The sequence below is a fragment of the Megascapheus bottae genome, chromosome 29 (assembly GCF_031878675.1).
Source record: "Megascapheus bottae isolate mThoBot1 chromosome 29, mThoBot2.hap1, whole genome shotgun sequence".
Lineage (NCBI taxonomy): Eukaryota > Metazoa > Chordata > Mammalia > Rodentia > Geomyidae > Megascapheus > Megascapheus bottae.
This window is the reverse complement of record NC_143537.1, coordinates 12,430,110-12,457,077: the sequence shown is the minus strand read 5'-3', so window position 1 is coordinate 12,457,077 and position 26,968 is coordinate 12,430,110. Positions and strand designations below refer to the sequence as shown.

The 26,968-nt window shown below is 47.1% G+C and overlaps 1 protein-coding gene across 1 annotated transcript; it reads left to right on the top strand.

Annotated features, from left to right (window-relative positions):
• The first annotated feature begins 9,707 nt into the window (after window positions 1-9,707).
• Sap30l (SAP30 like) lies at window positions 9,708-21,990 on the top strand. The gene is made up of 4 exons (XM_090320715.1): window positions 9,708-10,392; window positions 15,379-15,501; window positions 18,265-18,363; window positions 19,623-21,990. Exons 1-4 carry the CDS (start codon window positions 10,090-10,092, stop codon window positions 19,749-19,751), a joined length of 654 nt encoding a protein of 217 aa, XP_090176841.1. The 5' UTR covers window positions 9,708-10,089; the 3' UTR covers window positions 19,752-21,990.
• Window positions 21,991-26,968: the final 4,978 nt, after the last annotated feature.

Sequence of the window (26,968 nt, the reverse complement as noted above, 5' to 3'; positions counted from 1 at the left end):
AGGACTGGCCAAAAAAAAAAAAAAGTCTACATATTCTCATGGGCTGCCTCCTTGGTATTAAATGGTTACAACTCTTACCATGTGATGGCTCTGCAACAATGGTCTGAAACAAATACACATTCAGTGGAAAGCATAGATGCCATTGCTGGCACTGGATACTTTCTTTCCATGATGGACAGAAACAATGAGCTACAACTCCCCCAGTCATTCCATCACAGTGTGAACAACCAACAGAGCACAGTGTTCTGCTTTGCTAAGCTGGGACGGTCAGCTATATTCAATATTTTTCCATTCGATAGTATTTTCAACTTGCTGGCTGCCAGCAAGTTATCTCAGGAGGCTGAGATAAGAGGATCATGGTTTGAAGTCAGCCTGGGAAAGGAAATTCTATATGACTCTTATTACCAATTATCCATCGAAAAAACAAAAGGCTAGAAATGGAGCTGTAGCTCAAGTGGTACAACCCTAGTCTTGAGCAAAATGAGACCCAGGGTCCAGCAGTAAATGTATTTCAACTTATGATGGGTTTATTGTGACATAGCCCCTCCTTAATTCAAGCAGCATCTGTGTTCTGAATCCAAGTCCCTTATCAGGTATATGATTTGCAAATATTTTTTCCCATTCTATGAGATATCTACATATTTTATCACGTCTTTTAGTGCTGTGATTTCTCTTTTCACGCAACTTTAGAAAACCAGGACAGGCTGAGTGTAGTGACGCCTGCTTGTAATCATAGCACTTGGCAGAATGATCGTGAGTTCTAGGCCAGCTTGGAGCTGGTGATTCATACCTGTATTCCTAGCTGCTCAGGAAGTTGAGATCTGACGATCACAGTTCAAAACCAGGCGGGGCGGGAAAGTCTGTGAGATTCTTACCTCCAATTAAGCACCAAATTAAGCACAGATTGGCTTCATGCAACTGTACTGGTTAGTTATCTACAGAGATGGGGAGAAAAGGGGTGGATATCTCAGGCAAGGATTGGATGCTGCTGTCTGGAATTCAAAGAAGTCTCAGCTGAATGTGGGTAGACCAGAGGATTGGCTATGAGAAGGAATATCTGTATTGCTCGTCACCAGTGATTCACACCTGTAACCCTAGCTACTCAAGAGGCTGGGATTGGAGGATGGAGGTTCAAAGCCAACCTGGGCAGAGAAGTCTATGCGACTCTTATCTTCAACCAGAATCACCAGAAAATCAAAAGTAGAGCTGTGGCCTAATGTGGAGAGGACTAGCCTTGAGTGAAAAGCTCAAGGACAGTGACCAAGCTCTGAGTTTTCTGGCACCTGACCAGAAAAAAAAATAAAATGTGAATATTGTCTCAGGCTGTCCATTTGAAAACTCAGCTTCTCTTTATGGCTTTCAGTTCAACTTATAAATCTTGTTATTTCATTTTTAAATCTTGTAACTTTTCATATAAAGATGAGAACAATCATTTTCACTTATTCTTTGATTCCAGCTGAATTGTTATATTGGGTACATTTAATCCTCCTTAAATATTTAGTGACCTTATTGCCTTAATTAATCAAATTTCCTCAAGACATTTCAAAGTACAAGTACACATTTAATATGCTTGATTTTTCTCCAACATTTTAACAGCCCAACAGGGTGGACCTATAAATCTAAAAAGCAAAGTCTTTCTAAGCACTTAAGCAACTGTTATAAATTAATGACCTAAACATAATAATGTAGCAAATTAGATTCACTTGACCACTTCAAGACCCTTAAATCCAGATTTCTCAGCCCTAAACGTTTTCTTTTTCTTCAGAGATTTTATTTAGTACTTTGGATGGGGAGACAAAATTGACTTTTGGAAAATGTCTTAGGGAAGTATGATATAGTTTGACTACAGGAACGTGTGTGTGTGTGTGTGTGTGTGTGTGTGTGTGTGTGTGTGTGTGTATGTGTGAATACTGGGCTTGAACTCAGGTCCTGGGTGCCGTCCCTGAACTTTTTTTTTTCCCTCCAAGGCTAGCACTTTACCACTTTGAGCCACAGCTCATTTCTAGTTTTTGTTGTTTTTGCTTTTGTTTTTCCAGTCTCAGGGCTTGAACTCAGGGGCTGGGCACTGTCCTTGGATACTTTTTGCTCAAGGCTAGCAGTCTGCCACAGTGCCACTTCCAGCTTTTTCTGTGTATGTGGTCTGGGGAATCGAACCCAGGGCTTCATATATACTAGGCGAGCATGCTACCACTAGGCCATTCACCTGGCCCAACCAGTTCTAGTTTTTATGTGCTTAATAGGGATAAGAATCACACAGACTTTCTTTTCCGGGCTGACTTTGAACTGTGATCCTCAGATCTCAGCTTCCTGAGTAGCTAGGATTGCAGGGATAACCTACCAGGCTGTGCTTGGAACCTGGAAATCTTGAAATGGAAGGCATGGGTGGCATAGTAGCAGTTTCTACAAAGGCCAAGTTGCATTATTAACATTTCAAAATTTGACAAATGGGGATTGGAGGTGTCTCACTGGTAGAGGACTAGCCAAGGAGCAAGAGCCTCAGGTATCAAGTCTGAATTCTGGTCTTGGACCTCAAAAATAAATAAATTTGACAAATGGAAAAAAAACACACAAAGCTGGGTACTGGTGGTTCACACCTATAATCCTAGCTACTCAGGTGGCTGAGATCTGAGGATCGAGGTTCAAAGCCAGCCTGGGCAGGCAAGTCCTTAAGACTCTTACCTCCAAATAACCATCAGAAAACTGGAAATGGCGCTGTGGTTCAAGTGGTAAAGCACTAGCCTTGAGCTGAAGAGCTCAGGAACAAAGCTGTGGCCAAGAGTTCAAGACCTGCAACTAAAAACAACAACATTGGTACCATCCCAAATAACAATAAATACATACATAGAAAAACAAAAGCAGACTTTTACCCTAGCAGCCACAAGAAGACTGAATTTTTTTTTTTAAACCAGTCCTGGGCTTGAGCTCAGGGCCTGAGCACTGTCCTTGGGCTTTCTCAAGGATGGAGCTCTACCACTTGAGCCATAGCACCACTTCCAGCTTTTTTTTTTCTATGTATGCAGTACTGAGGAATTGAACCTGGGTCTTCATGTACGCTAGGCAAGCACTCTACCTCCAGGCCAAACTCCCAGCCCCAAGAAGACAAATTTTGCCATCACTATTGCTGTTAAGTTTAGCCAAAGGCTGGCCACAGAGATGAAAGTGTGAGGTTAGGCCAGGAGTGTGGCCTAGTGGTAGAGTGCTTGCCTAGCATGCACGAAGACCTGTTTTTGACTCCTTAGTACCACATACACACAGAAAGCTGGAGTGGTCCTGTGGCTCAGGTGGTAGAGCTCTAGCCTTGAGAAAGCCCAAGGACAGTGCTCAGGCCCTGAGTTCAAGCCCCAGTCTAAAGTGTCCCCCCCCTCACCTACCTCTCTCTCTCCCTCTCTGTCTCTGTCTCTCTCTGTCTCTCTCTCTCTCTCTTGTAGGTCTTGGGACTTGAACTCAGTCTAGGCACTCTCCCTAAGTTCTTCAGCTCAAGGCAACCACCCTATCCTTGAGCCAAGCCCCACTTCCCATTTGCTCAAGATTACTTGGAGATAAGAGTTTCAGGTCCTTTTATGCCCCCTGGTTGGTTTTGAACCTTGATCCTCAGATCTCAGCCTCCTGAGTAGCTAGGATTACAGGCGTGAGGCACTGTGCCCAGCTTAAGGTCTCTTTTTTGATGCCCAGCATGGCGCTTGAACTTGGAGTTTGCGAGCTCTCAGTGAACTTCTCTTGCTCAAGGTTGGCACTCGACCGCTTGAGCTCCCCTGTTTTATTGTTGTTTTGATAGTTCAGTGAAGAAAAGAATCCCACAGACCTGCTGGGGCTGGCTTTGAACCATGATCCTCAGATGGCAGACTCCTTAGTAGCTACAATTCCAGGCATGAACCACCACTGCCTGGCTCTATAAGGTATCTGGCTGGCTACATCAAGGCTTCCAGACAAGACTCCCAACTACTGAACTGTATTGCTGCCACCCCACCCAACCCCAGATTGACCACCGGGCTCCGTGAATGTTAGGCTAGCACTTTATTACTCAAGCCATGCCCCCAACTTTTTTTTTTCCTTAATTTATTTTGTCTGGCCCTGGAGCTTGAACTCAGAGCCTGGGCACTGTCCTTAGGCTTTCTCAAGACTAGCGCTCTATACTTAAGCCACAGTGCCACTTCTGACTTGTTTTGGTGGTTCAATGGAGATAAGAATCTCAGGCGTTCTTGCCTGGGCTGGCTTCCTCAGTCTCCTGAGAAGCTAGGATGGCAGGAAAGAGCCACCAGCTCCTCACTTTCAACTTTCATTTTTATTTATTTATTTTTTGGTGGGTCCTGGGGCTTGAACTATCTCCTGAGCTCTTCAGCTCAAGGCTACTGCCCTACCTTTGAGCCAAGCCCCACTTCCTGTTTTCTAGTGATTAATTGGAGATAAGAGTCTCTCCGCTTTTAATTGTCTCAGCTGGCTTTGAATGGAGATCCTCAGATCTCAGTCTCTTGAGTAGCTGGATTACAGGCGTGAATTACCTCGTCCAGCATCAACTTTTATTTATTTACTGTGGGTCATGGGACTTGAACCCAGCATCAACTTTTATTTATTTGTTTATTTATTGTGGGTCATGGGGTTTGAACTTGTCTAGGCACTGTCCCTAAGCTTTTCATCTCAAGGCTACCTTCCTACACTTGTGCCAGCACCACTTCCTATTTTCTTTTTTTATTATTATTATTTTTTTTTCACTTCCTATTTTCTAGAGGTTAATTGGAGATAAGAGTCTCAGGCCCTTTTGAGCCTGGGCTGGCTTTGAACCTTGATCCTCACATCTTAGCCTCCTGAGTAGCTAGGATTACAGGTGTGAGCCACTGCACCTTTCAACTTTTTTTTTTAACTTTTCATTGTTGGATACTGGGGTTTGAACTCAGGAATTCATACTTCGTAGGCAAGTGAACAAAATCGCCAGCTTTTTTTCTTTTTTGGTCTTATTTTAACTATTTTTCTGATTTCTCCTTTTTGCCTGGGACAGCCTTGGACTGTGACCCTCTTAGCTCTGATCTCCCATAATACTGAAACTAGGGCTGGGAATGTGGCTTCGTAGCAGAGTGCTTCCCTAGCATGCATGAATCCCTGAGTTCGATTCCTAAGTACCACATAAAAAGAAAAAGCTGGAAGAGGTGCTATGGCTCTAGTGGTAGAGTGCTAGCCTTGAGCAAAAGAAGCTCAGGGACAGTGCTCAGGTCCTGAATCCAAGCCTCAGGGCCAGAAATAAATAAATAAATAAATAAATAAATAAATAAAATAGGAATAGCCAAGACACCGAGGGTTGAAACAGAGCACTCAAAATAAAAGTTCCATCTCCTCTCCTGCCAGACCTGTGTTGTACAGGCTTTGTGTACAGAAATAGCCTCATGCAGAACATAATGCTCTTTAGAAAATAAGTACAAGGTATATTACCAGTATTATCAGTGAACTAACAATCTTCCACTGCCCTGGAGAGAGAGCCAACTGCTTTCTGTGTATGCTTATCAAGTCTGCAGCCAGAAAATGTTCTTTTAGCCAGAAGGGTGGAGATTAGGTTTCATCTTCCTGCAGGCAACTCTACACAATGTTCTCGATAATTTACTTTGGAATATTTCTTTCTTTCTTTCTTTTTTTTTTTTTTTTTTTTTTTTTTTTTTTTTTTTTTGCCAGTCCTGGGCTTGAGCTCAGGGCCTGAGCACTGTCCTTGGACTTTCTCAAGGCTAGAGCTCTACCACTTGAGCCTCAGCACCACTTCCGGCTTTTTTCTATGTATGTGGTACCGAGGAATCGAACCCGGGTCTTCATGCATGCTAGGCAAGCACTTTAACCACTAGGCCAAACTCCCGGCCCCTCTTTCTTTCTTTTTTTTTTTTTCTTTTCTTTTTCTGTGGATGTGGTACTGAGGAATCAAACTCAGGGCTACATGCATGCCAGGCAAGCAATCTACCACTAGGCCATATTCCCAGCCTCCTAAAGGAGGACTTCTATTAGATAATTTGATTCTATTTTTCTACTTTAAAATCAAAAAATAGTACAAAAAATAAAAAAGATTTTGTGTGTGCATGTGTCAGTCCTGGGGCTGGAATTCGGGGTTCTGTCCCTGAGCTTCTTTTGCTCAATGCTAGCACTCTACCACTTGAACCACAGTGCCACTTATGGGTTTTGTTTTTTCTTTTTGGGGGGGTAGTTTATTGGAGGTAAGAGTTTCACAAAAATAGGTATAGGTGGCTCACGTCTATAATCCTAGCTACTCAAGACGCTGAGATCTGACCACCAGGATTCAAAGCCAACCCAAGCAGAAAAGTCCTTGAGACTCTTATCTCCAATTAACCACTAGAGAACTGGAGGTGGCACTGTAGCTCAAAGTGGTAACACACTAGCTTTAAACAAAAGAGCTCAGGGACAATGTCTAGACTCAGAGCTCAAACCCTACAACGGACCAAAAAAAAAGAAGTCTCATGGATTTCCTTGTCCAGGATAGCTTTGAACCAGGATCCTCAGATCTCATCCCCCCAAGTAGCTAGGATTACAGGTGTGAGACATTGGCACCCACTGGGTATATTTCTTATACTTGTCTAAAATAGAAAAAGTTGTATGCATGCAGTACCACCTATATAGGAAAAAAGCCGGAAGTGTGCTGTGGCTCAAGTGATAGAGCTCTAGCCTTGAGAAAGCTCAAAGACTGCTCAGAACCTGACTTCAAGTCCCAGGACTGGCAAAAAAAAAAAAAGGAAATCATTGGAGATTTCTCCCACTCTATCACTTTGAAGTCTCGGAGGTGGCAAAGGTTCTCTTAATAGACAAGAGGGACACCAAAGAAATTGGAAGTGCCATTTAAGACTTTCGAAAGAGGATGGGTTTGAGTTCTCTGCCCACTCTGGCTTCCTGTGTCTGTTTACCTTCCCTATAGGAAAATGGTGACTGCAATATCCTAAGCCAGATGATTCGATCAAGCCCCATTAGATGATTCAATGAAGCTAGCTTTGCTGTCAACGGAACATCAAAAGCATGGATCAGAGGGCAGGGAAAATGGTGGGTTACTTCTAAGAGGCCAGGATGTAGATTTAGATGAAAAGAAAGCGACAATCAAGTTTCAGGATGAGGACAGTCTACAGCACACATGAACTTGGCATGATCCACTAGCAACTGGAAAACATCTGCCTTCCTAGGTGAAGGGAGAATGTTGATACTGAGCATGAACCAGCCATGGGTCAGACACAGCTGTTAGAATATCATCTCTACGCAGCTTCCTATCCTTAAGATGTCCTGTTCTGTCTGCTCTTTCATGGAGTCGCAATGCCTGCTACAGTTCTTCTGTTCCATTTGCAGACTGACTATTTTGTGAGGAAATTTGATTTTTTTTTTCCCTTGGGGGTGGAAGGTGGAGGCAGTCAGTCATGGGGCTTGAACTCAGGGTTTGGGTACTGTCCCTGTGCTCATGGATAGTGCTCTACCACTTTGAGCCACAGCACCACTTCTGGTTTTCTGGTGGGTTATTGGAGATAAGTCTTATGGACTTTGCTGACCAGGGTGGCTTTGAACCAGGATCCTCAGATCTCAGCCTCGTGAGTAGCTAGGATGAGAAGTCACTACCACTCTGCCTTCCTTCCTTTCTTTTTCTTTCTTTTATTTTTCTGTTCTTTTTTCTTTTTACAATCCTGGTGCTTGAACTCAAGAGCCTGAGCACTGTCCTTGGGCTTTCTCAAGGCTAGAGCTCTGCCACTTGAGCCACAGCATCACTTGGGGTTTTTTCTATGTATGTGAGATTTGTGAGATTGAGGAACTGAACCCGGGGTTTTGTGTTTGCTAGGCAAGCACTGTTATCAAGAGACCACATTCTCGGCCCCAAATCCAAGACTCTTAATGCCAATTAACTACCAAAACATAAACATGGATCTGTCCCTCAAAGTAACAGTGCTACCCTTGAGCAACAAAAGCTAGAGGGCAGAGGCTGGGAGCGTGGCCTACTGGTAGAGTGCCTGCCTTGCATGCATAAAGTCCTGTGTTTCATTCCGCAATACCACATACACAGAAAAAGCCAGAAGAGGTGCTGTGGCTCAAGTGGTAGAATGCTAGCCTTGAGAAAGCCCAGCCCAAGTTCAAGCCTGAGGATTGGCAAAAAAAAAAAAAAAAGCTAGGGGACAGTGCTCAGGCCCTAAGTTTAAGCTCTAGCACTAGCACCAAATAAATAACTAAATAAAATTAGTAACTTAGATAGTCCGAATTCATTTAAATCCTCGGAGGCGAATTTAAGATCTTAGACAACTGCTTTTGAACTTGGATTTCCTTTTTCCATCGAGATACAAACGGGGCCTTCTATGCACCCCTCCGGGGCTATGAAATGAGAAAGGGTGCTTGCTTCCCTAACACCTAACACACTCTCCCCAGGAAATGCGACTCATCTCCATCCAGAGCTAGTCCCATCTATCCTCTCATCCCTAGGCCTCCCAGTTGAGGGGGGCTAAAGGCTCTAAACTAGGGATCCCCTAAAACTTTCGGGGGGGTGGCACTGGGGCAGAGCACTGTCCCCCTGGGGGTATTCCTGGAGACTTAAAGCAGTAAGACTACAGTTTGGGTATCTAGGCAGGGTCTCAAGACCCCACAAGCTCTCTCCACCGGATGGATTAGTCCTGGATCTCCTCCACCGCCTTTTCTTCATCCCCTCGACCCCCTTTCTATCTCCCTCCCCCTCACTCATCCAGCCCACCCTCCAAACCTTAACCCAGATTTCTGATTCATTCTTCCCAGTGGGGCGGGGGAGGGGGGGCCCTCCTTTCTTTATCACTCCCTTCCCTGTTGTGTTGAGCCAGTCCCCAAGTTCACAGTCTAGGGGTTCTGATTCCTTCGCAGGGCCACCCCCCCTCTCCCCTCCCACCCCTTCCAGCATCTGCCCCGCGACCTCTTCACACACATCCCTTGCAGAGATTGTCCCTGTCTGTCGTTCCCGCCGTCTGGCCTGCTGTCCAGCTGTCCCTGGCCGGGTCTAACCATGGGTCTGGGGGATCCAGGCCGCCCCCGTCCTCCCCACAGCATCACTGGAAGGCCCGGCCCTTGCAGACGCCCCTCCCCTACGCCTGTCCCCCACCCCCCCAGCGCCCCCGCCCACGTCTGTGAGTCCGTCTGCTCGCCAAACGTGATGCTCCGCTTCCAGAGTCCGTCCTTCTGTCCACCCAGGCTTCCGACTCGCCATCCCGCCCCAAGGTCTGGGGAGTCTACGGCCCGGTTCCCCTTCCTCGGCCGGGGTAACTCTTTTCCCTCTTCCACTTTCTCTACTTTGAACCCATCCCAGCAGAGTCCAGGAAGTAGCCTGGCACCGAAGAATGACAGCGGCCGTGTCCAATGAAACCTACTAGCGGCGAAGGAGGCCCCGCCCAGAAAGCAAAGGCAACCAATAACCGCGGAGAGGCGGGACTTCCGCTGTCCCGAGGCGGGCGGGAGGGGTGGGAGGGAAGCGAACTGTTGTGGTGCGGCGCGTCGGGCGGCTGGTGGCCGGGGCGGCCCTGGAAGGGGGGTTGCGGGCCGGGACTCGGGGCTCCTGCCTGAGGGACTGCACGAGTGGGGCAGGCCGGACGCACCGCGGGGCCCGGACAACTGCAGGTTCGAGACCGGGCCCCTGCGCGACAGGGGGTGTGTGTGTGGTGGTGTGTGTGGGGGGGAGAGAGGCCGCGCCACCCCCGGAGGAGCCGCCGGGCGAGCGAGTTTGGCTCGGCCACCGACAGAACGCGGGAGCCGGCGAGGCGGGGATCGCCGAGACCCCGGTGCCCGGAGCCCCCGGGGCAGCGTCCGGCCCGCGGGGACGCGAGGGAGACGAGCGCGGGGCCCTCCGGCCGCGGGCGCCTCGGGTGACCTCCCCCGGTGCGAGCCGCGCGCGCGGGGAGCGGACCCCGGGGCTCGGCGCGCGGGGAGGCCGGGGTGGGGTGGGAGACCCCGGCACGGCGGGGCTGAGGCGGCGCCGGGCCTCACGGGACGCCGGGTGGAGAGAAGGACTCCGGGACGGTCGAGCGTGGGGAAGGCGGGGAGCGCGGCGCGGGGAGCACGGCCGCGGAGTGGCCTAGCACGGGGGCCCGTTCCCCCCCGGAGGGGCCGAGCCGGGGCGGGGAGATGAACGGCTTCAGCACGGAGGAGGACAGCCGCGAAGGGCCCCCGGTCGTCCCCGCCGCCGCCGCCGCTGCTGCTGCCGCCGCTGCTGCCGCCGCCGCCGCCGCTGCCGCCGCCGCCGCCACCACCGCCACCGCCACCACCCCCACCCCCGCCACCGCCACCGCCACCCCGGGCTACGGCCAGAGCTGCTGCCTGATCGAGGACGGCGAGCGCTGCGTCCGGCCCGCCGGCAACGCCTCCTTCAGCAAGCGGGTGCAGAAGAGCATCTCGCAGAAGAAACTCAAGCTGGACATCGACAAGAGCGTGAGTTGCCCTCCACCTTCCCCGAGTCCCCCCCCTCCCCACCACCACCCCGCCGCGTGCATGGCGTCTGGAGTTCGAGACTCTCCAGGGAGCATCACCTACCTGCCTGATGTGCAGAATGGACGAGTTCAGACCGATCGCCGGCTGGTTGCAGGCTGGGGGGGGGGGGGTGATCAATAAACACATAGACATTTTTTTTTCCTTCCCCCCCTTGATCTGGGAGTTTAGGAGGGAGACGAGGTGGGGGAGGGGGAGAAGGAAGGGGGGAGGGTAAACGGGGTGAGGCTGGGAGCGCGGGGGGACGTGGACAGTGAGGTTAGACGGGAGATCCGTGAGTGAGCGGTGGGTAGGGTTGGGTTTTTTTGGGGGGGAGATGGGGGGGTGTATGTGTGGGTCCCACGAAAGAAGGAGAATTCCGCGTGGAAAAACCACCCACCGCTCTGCACCAACTTCCTCTTTCTAGAAACCTCCCCACCTCGGGGGAGGGAGAGAAAAGGGTGACAAGCGACTTTTCCTGCACAGCCTGTGTTTTCTCCAGTTGAGGTCACCGAGCTTGCTTTGTTACCCGGTTGTGAGAATGAGTTTTGTTGCTTTATTATTATTATTATTATTATTATTATTATGTATTCATTTTCCCCCCCTCTAGGAAGTGATAGAAAATAAGGCCAAGGTCAGCGTCTTGAAGGAGCTGGCTCTCACACTCCGTGTAACGGGTGGTGGGGAGGGGGGCTCTTTATGGTAATGCAGAGGTGGAGATTTACATTTGAATAGGATCTCCCGGTTATTTTTGTGCCTGATTCTAGGAAACTTCCTTTGTAGTCTCTGCGCTCTTAGATACTAGTGTTGTTAACCAATTAAGAACTTTTTTATTTTTTTAAGTTTGACATCTGTTTCTGTAAGCCTTAAAAATGGTAGCTGCTTTATTAGGAATCAGTGGTGAGCTAAGGAGTATTTTTCTTTTTTAAATACTCAGGTAGCTTAAATGATTAATCATGAGGGAATAATACAGCAGCTAAGAAGCTAGTTAGCTTCCTCAAATCTTTGATTTCAAGATCCCCACTTAAGCCTTCATTAATAAGTTTTTCATAAGTAAACCTTGTCTTTTCTTGGAGGCTATCCCCTCTTCCCCCATCCAGTTTTATTTAACCATTGCATGGGAAGGTATTACTTTTAGATAATTTGGGGAGAGTCAGTCTATCTAAATGGCTGAAAATTCATTTGGAGCAAACAGCTGTCTTAAGTACCAAGATGAAATGCTTAATTTTCAGCCATCAGTGAATTTATTTCCTTACAAACACAGGCTATCTGTGAACGGTCTCTAGTTCTTTTTTCTTGTATATGGGGTGGGGTGGGGTGGGGATGGTATGCACAAGCATGCCAGTAGTGGGTTTGAACTAGGGCCTGGAGGCTGTCCCTTAGCTCCCTACCACTTGAGCCACAGCCCCTACTTCCAGCTTTTGGGGTAGTTCATTAAAGATCAGAGTCTCTCTTCCTTACTTCCCTGCCTGTGTTGGCTTGATCCTCAGATCTCAGCCCCCTGAATAGCATGAGTACCAGCCAGGCTTTCCAGTTTTATGCCCTTGGGCTCCTTTGCATGTGAATGGTTTTGCTGCTGCATGCAAGGCTGTGTGAACCTTGGAGGGCATGTGTGTCTCGACAGAGTGTCTGGTCACCTCATGAGACTGGAAAGGAAGCAGGCAACTAAGCTTGGCAAGATCACCCTGCCAAGAGGGAGCCTGAGATTAGAGGATAGAATCCTTCATAATTTGTTTCAGTGTTGTGGGGAGTCATTGTTGCTGAAAGGATTCTACTATTTAGTTCTCACAGGCTCAGATTGGAAGTAACTACTGTGTTACAAAAAAACAGTTCAGCGGTTAGAGTGAAACAGAGGAAACAAACACAGGACATTTTTTATTTCCACCTTCCTATTCACATCCACCCCACCCCCTCAAAGGCCTCTGAACTCCTGAACTTAGAAAAAAAAGGGGGGGGGAGTTAGTAAAGAACCTTTTATTTTTTATTTTGCAGTTCTGGGGCTTGAACTCGGGCCTGGAAACTCTCTCTGAGCTTCTTGAGCCATAGCATCACTTCCAGCTTTTTCTCTTTCTGTGGTCCTGAGGAATAGAACCCAGAGCTTTGTGCATGCTAGACAAGCACTCTACCACTAGGTTACATTCTCAGCCCCCTGTTGTGACCTTAGCCACGCCATTTTCCCCAGGCTGGGTAATTTAACTTGAACCCTGTACAAAATGAGATCAGAGGTAGTGGTCTTGAGCAAGTGGGTTGCTAAGTTCGTTTCTTTTTTTTTTTTTTTTTTTTTTTTGCCAGTCCTGGGCTTGAGCTCAGGGCCTGAGCACTGTCCTTGGACTTTCTCAAGGCTAGAGCTCTACCACTTGAGCCTCAGCACCACTTCCGGCTTTTTTCTATGCATGTGGTACGGAGGAATCGAACCCGGGTTTTCATGCATGCTAGGCAAGCACTTTAACCACTAGGCCAAATTCTCGGCCCCGCTAAGCTCACTTCTATCTACAATTCTGTTATTGACACTGAAGTTTCCCAGTGTGTTCTTGAACGAGTTGCCTTTCAGGACTACATATCTGCTTCCTGAAGAAAAGCTTACCCATGGCCCCTTTTTGACCCGGGTAGACCTCGTTGAGACAGTACTATGTCAGAAAGTCCTTTGGCAGAGTGGACTTGGCAAAGCTGTCCCAATTTGTCACATGTAAGTGACAGCTTTTTAGACTGCTTATTTCAAATGCATCCGCATTTATTGAGTGCCTGCTATCTGCCAAAATACCATGACAGTATAAACTTAGCTACTCAGGGCTCACCATGTGAAAATGATCATCTGAATAAAGAGGGGTTTTTTTTTTTTTTAGTGTTTTTTTCCTCCTTGAAGAGGCCTGAATTAATCGATGCTCATTTCCTGTCAGCTTACTTTTTATCTTTAGGGATTATTTAAGAAGTAAACTCCATTTCAGTCTTCTTAGAACATTTGTGCAACATCTGTTTCAATATCAACAACCCCGAGTCCATTTCTGTAAGGATTTTTGAATAGTTCCCCCCAGGCAACCCTGGAATTTATGTGCTCAAACGTATTTTTTTTCTTTTTTTTTTTTAAAAAAAATCAGTTGTGGGTACTTTCCCTGAGCTTTTAATGCTCAAGGCTGCTGCTCTACCACTTGAGTCAGGGTTCCCCTTCTGGCTTTTTGGTGTTTAATTGGAGATTGAGATTTCATGGATTACAGCCGCCAACTTTATACTTTTATTTTATTTTGCTTTTCAGTAGGTTGTACAAAGGAATCAAACATACTTTTTTATATTTTAGCTGCTATTGGTGCCTTTATCTGACTAGTGTGCTCCAGCTTTTATTGCACATTAATGGTAGTTTGCACATTCTTTTGGAATTCCTGTATTTCTTTTTCTCTTTTGTGTATGTGTGTGGTGGGGGAATGAGTACTGAGGCTTGAACTTGGGACCCAGGCATTGTTTGTTTATTTATTTTAGCTTTTTTGCTCAAGGTTAGCACTCTACCACTTGAGCCAAACCTCTACTTCTGACATTTGTTAATTGGGGATGAGAATCCCACAGACTTTTCCTGTTCTGACTGGCTTGGAACCTAGATCCTCAGATCTTTTTTTTTTTTTGCCAGCCCTGGGGCTTGAACTCAGTGCCTGGGCACTGTGCTTGGACACTTTTTGTTCAAGGCTAGCACTCTGCCACTTGAACCACAGTGCCATTTCCAGCTATCTATGTATATGTTACAGAAGAATTGAACTCAGGATTTTGTGCATGCTAGACAAGCACCCTGCCACTAGGCCAAACTCTGGGCCCCAGATCCTGAGATCTTTTGGCTTATTCATAGATCCAATGTGAGGTTATGTAAGTTTGTTTTTTGTTGTTGTTGTTGTTGTTGTTTTTGAGAGCTTGAACTCTGAGCTCTTCAGCTCAAGGCTAGCACTCTATCACTTTGAGCCACAGCACCACTTCTGTTTTTTGTGGTTCATTGGAGTCTCACAGACTTTCTTGCCCAGCTGGCTTTGAGCCCATGATCCTTAGATCTTAGCCTCCTGAGTAGCTAGAATTCAGCCATCTTTTTTTTCTTTCTTTCTTTCTTTCTTTTTCTTTTTCCTTTTTTCTTTTGTCAGTCATGGGGCACGAACTCAGGGCTCAGGCACTGTCCCTGATCATTTTTTTGGGGGGTGGTGCGGGAATCAGTCCGAGGGCTTGAACTTGGAGGACTGAGCACTGTCCTTGGGCTTTCCCAAGGCTGTAGCTTTACCACTTGAGCCACAGCACCACTTTTGGCTTTTTCTATGTATACAGTATCAAGGAATCGAACCCAAGTTTTTGTGCATACTAGGCAAGCACTCTACCACTAGGCCAAACTCCCGGCCCCAGTCCCTAATCTTATGCTCAAAAAGTTCTCCACTCAAGCCACAGTGCCACTTGTGGCTTTTTCTTTTATATAGTACTGAGGAATTACTGGTCAAGCACTTTACCACAAAGCCACATTCCCAGCCCCAGGTTATGTAAGATTTACACACTGATACATGGAAAGAGTTTTCCACAGAGTTACAAAAGTCGATATTGTCTGTATAAACTCGGATGTCCAAAACCCTTACCCAAGGCCTTGCTTCATTTCTGTGTCCGGCCTCACTGCAAGTTTGTGATTCAGAGCACCTGTAGGAATTGCCGAATTACTCCTCCTTCACCCTTTATGGCCTGAGGGCCGGTGCCCCCGCCCCCTTGCAGGGGATGGGAATGTTCATGTGTGTGCTTGCTTAACTACTGAGCTACAGTCCCAGGCCTCAGTTTCTCCTTTTGTAGCTCTTGAGAAAGCATCTAGACACCATGGCCTACCTTTTTGTTCTGTCTAATGCCATGCCAAGAAGGAAGCCCCATAATATGACAGAGGACCCCCCACCCTCCCCATGCGATTGTCTTACAGCTGGAAGTCCTCACTCTAGTCTTCCTCCCCATCAGGTAAGGCACCTGTACATCTGTGATTTCCACAAAAACTTCATCCAGAGTGTGCGGAATAAACGGAAGAGAAAGACAAGCGACGACGGGGGCGATTCTCCTGAGCACGACACTGATATTCCTGAGGTAAAGGCCAAAAAGTCAGCCAGAGAACACGGAGTCTACCTTCTCTGTCCTCTGGTCTGCTCTGCTCTTTGTGCTGAGAACTAATTGGAATCCCCTGGGTGTCACTGGATTTCTTTTTCTTTTGGTGAAAAGTGAATTAGAGTAATATTAAATTTGAACACTTGGAAGTCATTGCCCTTTCCAATAGACCACCCTGTGGCTTTTCTTTTTTTTCTTTTTTTTTTGTTACCAGTCCTGGTCCTTGAACTGAGGGCCTGAGCACTGTCCAACACTTGAGCCACAGCACCATTTCTGGCTTTTTTTCCATGTATGTGGTACTGAGGAATTGAACCTGGGTCTTCATGCATGCTAGGCAAGCACTCTACTACTAGGCTAAACTCCCAGCTTCCAAATCCTGGGTTTTATGAGATGTTTAGAGCATACCTAGCTTTTATTCTCTCTTCCCCCTCCCCCCCCCCCCCCCCCCCCCCCCCCCCCCCGTTGGTGGTGGGGCTTGAGCTCAGGGCCTGAGTGCTGTCTCAGAGCTCTTTTTTGCTCTACTGCTTTGAGCTGCTGCTCCACTCCCAGTTTTCTGGTGGTTCTTAGGAGACTTTCCTGCCTGGGCTGGTTTTGAATCGGGATCCTCAAATCTCAGCCTTCTGAGTAGCTAGGATTACAAGGGTGAGTCACCAATGCCTGGCTTCCCTTTATCTTTGACTGTCAAGAAGCATCTTCACTGGGCCTGGAGTTTGGCCTAGTGGTAGAGTGCTTGCCTAGCATGCACGAAGACCCGGGTTTGATTCCTCGGTACCCCACATACATAGCAAAAAGCCAGAAGTGGTGCTGAGGCTCAAGTGGCAGAGTGCTAGCCTTGAGAAAGTCCCAGGACAGTGCTCAAGCCCAGGACTGGCAAAAAAAAAAAAATCTTGAGGGCTGGGAACGTGGCTTAGTGGGGTAGAGTTGCTTGCCTAGCATGCATGAAGCCCTGGGTTCAATTCTTCAGCACCACATAAATAGGAAATGCCAGATGTGGTGCTGTAGCCAGGCAAGGTGGCTCACGCCTGTAATCCTAGCTACTCAGAAGGCTGAGATCTGAGGATCAAGGTTCAAAGCTAGCCCGGCACAAAAGGACCTGAGACTCTTATCTCCAATTGACCTCTAGAAAACGGAAGTGGGACTTGACTCAAGGGAAGGGCAGTAGCCTTGAGCTAAAGAGCTCAGGGACAATGCCCAGGCTGAGTTCAAGCCCCATGACCTACCAAAAAAAAAAAGTGCTGCTGTAATTCAAGGGGGGAGTGCTAAACTTAAGGAAAGGAAGCTCAGGACAGTGCTCAGGCCCTGAGTTCAAGCTCCAGGACTGGCAAAAAACAAACAATACTCTCACCCCCATAATAATACATTTTCAGACATGGCCATGTGTTCTCCCAAGGGCAAAGCACCTGAATTAACGACCTCTGCAGTCAACTCAGAGCTGCCTTTCTTTAGGGTGTAGGGGAATGTTCAATGAAGCATGAAGAAAGGAAGATTGGGGGGGGGGTTCTTTCTCTCTCAATTGTTTTTACCTTTTAAGACTCAGCCAAAGGAGAACCATTTAGAAGTGTACATTGAATAGGTGGCACATGAATATTTCATAAGGCGAAAACCGCATATTCACACTCAAGGAAAAATGCCTGTGTTAGGAATAGAACGAGTAGGCGGGCCTTTGTCTTGGAACCATCAATACCTTTCCCTCTTGCTCCTCTCCATGTCCTCCTTTCCAACACACGTTTACAGTGTCTTTCTGTTGCCTTTAGCATTGTTGTTATTTTATAAAGATGCATTTGCTTTCTAAATGCCTTTCACCGGGGTGGGAGGAGAAGAAAAAAAAACAAAGGGAGGGCTCCAATCCAGCCTATCGATCATTCATTTTGTTTTTAAAGTGCTCTCCACCTGCCTGAAGCAAGAACACCTCTTTTAGGGGCAGGTAAAAAGGTAGCCCAACTGTCTGGGCCTTCACTATTTCATGACTTGGGCAGCTTTCCTCTCTTCCTGTGTTGACCAAAAATTTATAAATAAATAAGTGATGGGGGCGGGGTCCCTTCCCCTCTGTTCTCTAGTGATCTACAGAGACCCTGACGCCCCCCCTCCCCAAAACCCGCTTCTGTATGCAAAACTGCAGGAGCTTTCCAACTTTTTTCTGATGGATTATTAAGAATTCTGAATCCTGGAGGCTGAGCCTAGGAAAAAGCAAACACTTTGACAGTCACACTTCTTCCCATTATCTTTCCCCCCCCCCCCACCTCCTCTCTCTAATTCCTGCCTAGTTCCAGCATGTTCTTCCTCCAGAAGTCTCCAGGGATTGCTTCTGTTTCCTTGATGTCCTCCAGAGCTTGACCTCATCTCACTGGTGAATCCGGAGGCCTCCCTGTAAACCTGTCTACCAACTCCCAGCTTGCTGCAGCATCCCCAAGGCCTTGTCACCAGCACCATCTCTCCCTTGTCACACACACACCCTCTCCCCCACCCCCATTTCCTGGAACCTTGAGTCTTTCATCTCTTGCTTTTCTGTGTCCTTCTACTCTTCCTCACTGCTTCACCTCCTTCCCCAGTCTCCTGGATCCACCCTCCCTAGCCCTGGACTCTCTTCCAAGCATTTCTGATCCTCCGTGCCATTTGTCCTCATTGGAAAATTTCTCAGCCCTCCCCGTCCTCACCCCTACCTCTTAGGATATCCTGGGCACCTGGTGGATTCTTAGCGAATCCTGCCTGGTCAAGTGATGGATAATGTCTCTCCTCTCCTCCCAGGTTGACCTGTTCCAGCTGCAGGTGAACACTCTGCGACGTTATAAACGACACTACAAGTTGCAGACTAGACCAGGCTTTAATAAGGCCCAGCTAGCAGAAGTAAGTTTCCATCCACTCCCCAGGCTCCCTTACCGGTGTCTGTTCTCTGTGGTCTTCTCCAAAATTCTGCACACAAGTGGCTAGTCTCATCTTTTGCATAATGTAGAATCCCAAAGCATTAAATTTGGAAGGACTTCATTTCTAGAAAAGAAACCATGTTACAGAAAGGAAAAAAAAGTGACTTGCTTAAAATCAGAACAGCAGGCCCGGCCCTGGTGGCTCCCACCTGTAATCCTAGCCACTCAGGAGGCTGAGATGTGAAGATTACGGTTCAAGGCCAGCCCGGGCAGGAAATGCCATGAGACTCTTTATCTCCAGTTAATCACAGGAGAAGCAGCAAGTAGCACTGGTTCAAGTGGTAGGTAGGACTACCCTTGAGCAAAAAGGACCTCAGGGACAGTGCCGAAGCCTAGAGTTTGAGCCCCGGGACAGGAGGGAAAAAAAAAATCACACAGAAGCCTAGGACCAGAATGAGAATGAGACCCTTAGGACTCCTGATTCTAGGGCCTGAGTGGTTTTTTCTGTTTAAGTTCATTTGTTCCAGTCTGTGAGTGTGTGTTGGTACGTGCACAAATGCACACATGCTGGTACTGGGGCTTGAACTCGGGGACTAGGTGCATGCAGTCTCTTAGCTTTTTCACTCAAGTCTGGCACTCTTACCACTTAAACTCTACATTCACTTCTGGTGAGTGTGTGTGTGTGTAATTGAAGATAAGTTTTTTGGGGGCCGGGAGTTTGGCTTAGTGGTAGAGTACTTGCCTAGCATGCACAAAGACCCGGGTTTGACTCCCAGGTACCACATACGTAGCAAAAAGCCAGAAGTGGTGCTGTGGCTCAAGTGGTAGAGGTCTAGCCTTGAGAAAAATCCAGGGACAGTGCTCAGGCCCTGAGCCCAAGCCCAGGACTGACAAAAAAAAAAAAAAAAAGTTTTTTGGACTTTCCTGCCCTGGGTGGGGGTGTGTGTGTGTGTGTTTAATCGGACTTTCTTTCCCTGGCTGGCTTGGAGTCACAGTCACCTCTCCCACCTTGGTGTGACGGAAATGACCGGAGCGATGATTCATTTCTCTGATACATTTGCTTGCTGGCAGTATCATAAGGCCAGCGCCCTGCCCTGGAAAGGCCACCGAGCTCCCCCAGGAGACTCTGCTCTAGCCATAGCTCCCTGCACCCTCGTGCTCAGATTAGAATGTGGGGCCGCGATGTCTGTGTGGTTTATGGGACTGTGGTTTGGTTTCTCCCTCTCCCTTCTCCCCATGTAGACCGTCAGCCGCCATTTCAGGAACATACCCGTGAATGAGAAAGAAACCCTCGCTTACTTCATCTATATGGTGAAGACTAACAAGAGTCGACTGGACCAGAAATCTGAGAGCAACAAGCAGTTGGAGTGAAGAGAATGCCCGGCCTTAGAGGAGTGAGGTGCCAAGCCAGAGACCCAGGTGATCTCTGTGTCATTCAAATCCAAGCCTGTGATGACTGTTAACTTTTATTGTAAATAAAAAAAAGAAAAGTTTGAATGATGAATACTGTAAATCTTTTTGGTCAGAAGGATTATATTCTCAATGGTTGAGTATGTGTATAAAGAAACTTTTTTAAAAAAAAAAGAAACATTTTTTTATTGCTATTATAAAGGTGATGTATAGAGAGGTTACAGTTCTATAATCAGGTAAAGACTCCATTTCTTTTTAGGACAAGTGTCACCTTAAAAGGACTTTAAGGTTACTTCTGGCCTGAAAGAAATAGCCAGAATCATGGAAAGAATGCAAAAAGGTATCTTACAGCATTCGGCAGAGCTGTTCTACTGGAAATGTGGGATGGGAAATATTGTAGTGATTATGTCATAGCAGACCGCGCTCAGCTGTGGACTTCAGGAAGGCCTGGCTAAAGTTGGAATCGCAGAAGCAGGCGCAAATCTGGGCTTAGGTTCTTCCCACTGGGAATGTGGACAGGCCTAGCCTGTTGCAAGCTTGTCATTGAAGAGCAAATCAGTTTGACCCTGGGTTCTCTCTCGTGCCTTGTGCCTCTTGCACACTGGGCACTCAGGGTTTGTTGGCTAATTGAGTTGTCACAGAGCCAACGTGCTAATCTCTGCTTCACTTTCTCCTTACCCAAGCCACTCCTGTTGTTTACTGCGAAGCTCTGGGTGAGGCGGGAATCCTGGCATTCTAATGGGCCTTTGGATCCAGTGAGAATTTCAAAGCAATTGCATGTACAAAGCTCTGACTAGAAACCATGACCACCCCCCCCCCAAGGCTGAGGTGTACCCTTTTGTGGGTCACTGGAGTCACGTGTTAGCCATGGCTGCCTCAGTGCTTTGGGGCTAGCATTTCTGAAGTATTAGTCTTTCATTCCTAATGGCCAGGAAAGCTGCCAAAACCAGGATTCCTGCTCAGAAGTCTGACCAGTATCAGTGTTAACTTGATGCTCATGTTTGTGAGAAATTTGCTTCCCTTTTAGGGGGGAAAAAAGGATTGATAGAGGGATTTAATATAGTATTAATGACCTGATTTTTTTTCCCACTGTTCAAGAAAAAAAATAAGAGCCAAAGTACCCAGTGAAAACAAAGCTTTAGATCTAAAATAATGCTTGCGGAAAATTATCTAATCAATGTGCGTAGGGGCAGGGAATGTGAATAGAATGAGAGAAAAAGAGCCCCCGAAAGGGGACATTCAAGGGATTTGGGTTCTAATTTCTGACCCATCTTAAACCATGTACATTGGCCAGAGGTGTCATCGTTCTAATTGGCTTCAATGCTAAGTTATTTCTGAAGCCTTAAATGACGAATGAATGAGCAATGAAACAGCATAGGCTGAGAGAGAGTTCATAGATGGCTTAATCTGAGCATTGTCTCGGGGGATTCAAGACTAAAGCCACACTGGACAGGGCGGGGTAGGGAGCGACCCTAACAGATTTGGTCCTGTGAAACAAGACCCGAGCATCCTGGCTTTCTGAGGATTGGGGACCGATCCACTCTCACTGAAATGCAGTGTATTTTTTTTTTTTTATTGCAGCAAAGCTTTTAACTAGTGTTTAAGATGCATGTCTTAAAGATTGCAGCCTTTTAAAATATGTGTAAATGGATGTATATAGAATCTATTTGGAGCTATGAAGAAGCCCCGTTTCGATTGTCTCCTTGGCTATGCTGGACAAAGTAGTTTCTTGACTGCTTTTAGTCCCGCACACAGGCTTGGCGCATGTGTAGAGATGAGCTCCCATGTCATAACAGATAGACTGAGGGGGTATCAGGAAGACTTGATGGGTTGGCAGAGCCAACAAGGTTAAAGCACCTGTGTGGACATGTCTTTTCTGATACTTAAACCAAAATTATGGATGTGTAGATCATGTCACTGGTTTTTTTTGTGTGTGATTTTTGTTTTCTTTTGAGCAGCCAATCTGCTTTCCCAGGTCAGAGAGAAAGAAAAAGAGTGCTAACTATGGCTGTGTGTCTAAGTTGTGGGGTAGGGACCCATCTGTTCCAATATATCCAGAGGAATGCTTTTGTTCCCGAGCAAAACCCAGGGGAACATTTCCACATAAGCACTAGACTCACATACTGTCTTTCCTCGGAAGAGGGCTGATTTAACAATGTAGAGGATGTCCGTCTGTCCGTCCGTCCTTCCTTCCGTCCTTCCTTCCTTCCTTCCTTCCTTCCTTCCTTCCTTCCTTCCTTCCGGGCTGGTGCTCCACCAACTTGAGCTACAGCCAACCCCAGCTTTTCAACCTTTTAAAACAGATCAGGTGGGAGAAAAGACAAAGCTGTTGGATCTTGTTTCCCTCATCTATTGTCCGTTCATCACGCCGCTTGCCTTAGTCTTTTCCACAGCCTCTGATGGTTTATCCATGAACAGATTTCTACCACCTGTCAAGGACTCTCAAGCTTCTCCTACCTATAATGGCTCACCGTTGTCTTCTGTTTCTGGGCAATCCTGGAAGTTCAAGTTCAGAACTAGCATTCACTTAATTTTTTTTTGTATGTGTGTGTGCTGGTCCTGAGTATTTGAACTCAGGGCCTGGATGCTGTCCCTGCGTATGTGTGATCAAGGCAGGGGTTCTACCACTTGAGCCTCACTGCTCCACTGCCAGCTTTTTGGGGTAGCTAATTGGTGATGAGTCTCACAGACATTCCTGCCTGGGCTGGCTTTGAACCACAATTCCTAGATCTCAGCCTCCTAAGTTGCTGTGATGACAGCCATGAGCCACCAGTGTCTGGCTGGCATTCGCTTTCTAAACAGCCCAGTCCCTGCCTCTCTAGCATGGCATGCTGAGATTGGTCACATGAAAATGTCAGCATCCTTGGGGCCGGGAGTTTGGCCTATTGGTAGAATAGTTACTTAGCATGCATGAAGACCAGGGCTCGATTCCTTGGTACCACATACAAAAAAAAGCCAGTAGCAGTGCCGTGGCTCAAGTGGTAGAGCTCTAGCTTTGAGAAGAAAGCCCAAGGACAGTGCCCAGGCCCTGAGTTCAAGCCCCAGGACTGGCAAACAAAAACGAACTAAATATATAAATAAAATGGAGAGGAGCTCACACCCGTAATCCTAGCTCCCTGAGTTCTGAGTATCGCAGTTTAAAGTCAGCTCAGGCAGGAAGTTCATAAGACTAATGAATCACAGAAAAAGCCGGAAGTGGTGCTGTGGTTCTAGCCTTGCACAAAAAGGTGGTCAGGGACAGCGCCTAAGACCAGAGTTCCAGCCCCAGGACCGGCCAAAAAAAATGAAGGGGAATTTCATGTATGTGTTTAGCTGCCAAAGATGATGAACTGTTCCTGTCAGAACCAAATAGCCATGGCTAGCCTCTCAAAGAACAGAGGTCAATCAAGTTAGCAAGTGGAATGTCCTTGGCCTTTGGGCTGTTTATTTGGATGGGTTTTTGTTGTTGCTGTTTATGCCAGTCCTGGGGCTTGAACTCAGGGCCTGGATGTTGTTTTTGAGCTTTTTACTCAAGGCTAGTGTTCTACCACTTGAGCCACAGCACCACCACTTCCAGTAGTTAGGAGATAGAGTGTCTCGTGGAGTTTTCTGCCCAGGGCTGGCTTTGAACCATGATCCTCGGATCTCAGCCTCCTTCGTACCTAGGATAACAGGCGTGAGCCATCAGTGCCTGGCCGACAGACATTTTGGTCTCGATTCTCCCTACCCACTCCTGCTCTGCTTAGTTCCCTGTTGGAGAATGATGAAGAATCTCCATAACCAGGTGTAGGGTGCTGCTTCGTGCCAAAACTGGGGCAAGAGGGGGTAGAGGGGCTGGTAGACACCAGCCTGACCCCAAATCACCTGTCACAGGTGAGGCCTTACTTTGGTGCTTGCCTCACGAAGATTGACCCTCATGTTACTTATGAAAGGTTTCAGCTCCATTAATAGGGGGAAAAATGCCCACTTTGCTTGTATTTGCCGTGGGCTTGTACCTTCCGGTTCCTGTAAGGCCGCACGCACGCATGCACACATGCACACGTGTGTTCTGAATTTTTTGTTTTGATTGAGTGTGGTGTTATTTATTTTTTTGAGATGATCCTGTTGGCGTTGACTTTAAGATTTTCCTGCCTCCGCCTTCCACCTGCTGGCATTGCAGGAGTGAACCCTCACATCTGGTTCACACATAGTTGGTTTTTTTTTTTTTTAAGCTGGGAAAAGAGGGGACTTCATGTCTCCGTGACAGGTCTTCGAACTGGAAAGGCTTTACGTGTTGTTGGCCATTCATCTTAACTCTCAGACAACAGGGGGAGTAAAGTGCAAAAACGCTCGTGTGTGTGCTTTCCTGGTATTGTGGTTTAGACCCATCTCACACTCCTCGTTCAATGTGCAGTGACACTATTGCACTTGACACTGGTGAGCTGCCCTCAGTGTCCATTTCTTCTGTCTTTATATTTTTTGTTGTTATGGGACTTGAACTCCGGACCTGGGTACTGTCCCTGAGCAGTTTTGCTCAAGAATTATTAGAGATAAGAGTCTCACAGACTGCTGTTCAAGCTGGCTTCAAACCTTGATCCTCAGGTCTCAGCTTCCTGAGTAGTGAGAATTACAGAGCTACCAGTAACCTGGCAGTCCTCAGCTTTAGAACTTGTATCAGGCATTTCCAAGGGCAAGGTGACTGTGAGCTTGAACTGACCTCCAGAGCTCAAGGTCAATTGAGAATTGAGATGTTGAGGTTGGGCTGAAATTTGCAAAGTGAGTGGCTAAGGAAGATACTTTTTTCCCCCTTTGGTGGGTCATGGGGCTTGAACTCTGGGCCTAGGCACTGTCCCTTAGCACTTTAGCTCAAGGCTCGTGTTCTAGCTACCACTTTAAGCCACAGACTACTTCTGGGTTTCTGGTGTGAAGTCTCAACAGACTTTCGTGTCCCGGGCTTGCTTTGAACCTCGATCCTCAGATCTCAGCCTCCAGAGTAGCTAGGATTACAGGTGTGAGTTACCAGTACACGGCTAGAAAGATAGTTTTAAGAACAGAGTTCAGAAGTTCATAGAGAATAATTCTAATGAAATGGATTTGGTCTATGTTTCATGGTCCTGCTTTCTCTGTCTGCTCAGTTCTTAGGGCTGTGTGATTCCGGGGTCTCTAGCTCTCACTGTTAAGAGCAAGGCTGAGAAACTAAAGGGCCAACAAGTTCAAGATCATGGCCCAGAATCTGTGCTTGCGGGGGTGTCTTTATTCTTGTTCTCATGCTGGGAAGGGAAAAGTGGGTGTAATGTTTTGGGGATGAATTGGGACCTGTTCCTGTTGCAGAAACATCTAGGAAAACATTCTTTATCCTAGCATCCCTCTCCAATACAAGCATCCCATTGCTTTGGCTGAGCCCATTTGTTAACTGACAAACAGGTGGACAGAACCTCCAGTTTGCATTTCTATTACATGTTATGCCCATCGGAGTGTATTTTGGGGCATGGGGTTTGGTTTGGGGTGGGCGGGCGGTGGGGGGGGGTTGGCCCATTTTGTAACTGCCTTATTAAAAAGTAAGTGCCCTTCCATTCCAGGCCTCCTCATATTGTATTTGTTTCCTGCCAAATCAGGAGGATCCTATGTATTTTTTAATTTTGTAACCTCTGGCTCTGTACTGTTGAAAGGCTCTCCCTCCACTGAGTCTCCATACTACGCTGTGTGACCTTCCATGTTGCAATATCTCCCACGTGGGATGGTAATAAAGAATCTGAATAAGAGATAACTGCTGCTGCCTTTGAATTTCTTTCCTTTCTCTTTAATGGCCAGTCGTAGGGCTTGAACTCAGGCATGTGCATGTGGGCTAGCATTTCTTCATCTACGGTAGAACATTACTATGAATGTTGGTTTGTCACTTGAGCATATGTTAGAAATTCAGTCTCTGAACCAAGCCCTAGTGACTCATGTGCGTCCTCATAGCTAATTTAATAACTGTCTTTTTGTTTATGGAGACAGGGTCTGACCGTTATTTGTTGCCAGTCCTGGGGTTTGAACTGTGGGTTGAGACTCTGTCCCTGAGTCTCTCAGTGCCCAAGGCTAGCACTCTACCACTTGAGCCACACAGCACCACTTCTGGCTTTTTCTCTTGTCTGAGGAATGAAACCCAGGGCTTCATGCATGCTGGGTAAGCATTCTATGACTAAGCCACATTCCCAGCCCCACTTGTGGCTTTTTTCAGCTTTTTGTGGTTAATTGGAGATTAGTCTTGTGGACTTTTCCTGCTCAGGCTGACTTTGAACTGTGATCCTCAGATGTCAGTCTTCCCAGTAGCTGGGATTACAGGTCTGAGCCACCACAGCCTAACTCAGTATTCAGTTTTACTTTATATTTTCTTTCCTTTCCTTTTTTCTCCCTCCTTTTGGGTCGCTTCTGGGGCTTGACCTCTGGACCGGTCGCTGTCCCTGAGTTCTTCAGCTCAAGGCTACTGCCCTACCTCTAGAGCCACAGCCCTACTTCCTTTTTTCTAGTGATTAATTGGAGATAAGAGTCTCACATTCTTTAGGGCCTGAGCTGGCTTTGAACCATGATCCTCAGAGCTCAGCCTCCTGAGTAGCTAGGATTACAGGCATGAGCCACCGCACCTGGCTTTTCCTTTCCTTTTTTTTTTTTTTTGCCAGTCCTGGACTTGAGCTCAGGGCCTGAGCACTGTCCTTGGACTTTCTCAAGGCTAGAGCTCTACCACTTGAGCCTCAGCACCACTTCCAGCTTTTTTCTATGCATGTGGTACCGAGGAATCGAACCGGGGTCTTCATGCATGCGAGGCAAGCACTTTAACCACTAGGCCAAACTCCCGGCCCCTTTCCTTTCCTTTTACAAGGCATTTCCCCACCTAAACTTTCCTTCTATTTATAGGCACAGTGGCCTTGCTTGTACTTTCTTCTTCCTCCATTCCTTCCATTCATAACCTTCCTCATTACCTACATTCTTACTTGGTAACTAGAATTTATGAATAACAGGGCAGCATGTCTTCCTCAAAAATCCACAAACTCCACAATCAGATTCCTGTGGCTCATGCCTTGAGCAAAACAGGAGTTCAGTGACAGCGCCTAGGCCCCGAGTGAAAGCTTCTTAACCAACAACAACAGAAAAACAAAAACAAAAAAACTTTATTTTTCTAGCCAGGTGAGGTGGCTCACACCACCATCTCAGCAGGCTGAGATCTGAGAATCCAAGTTCAA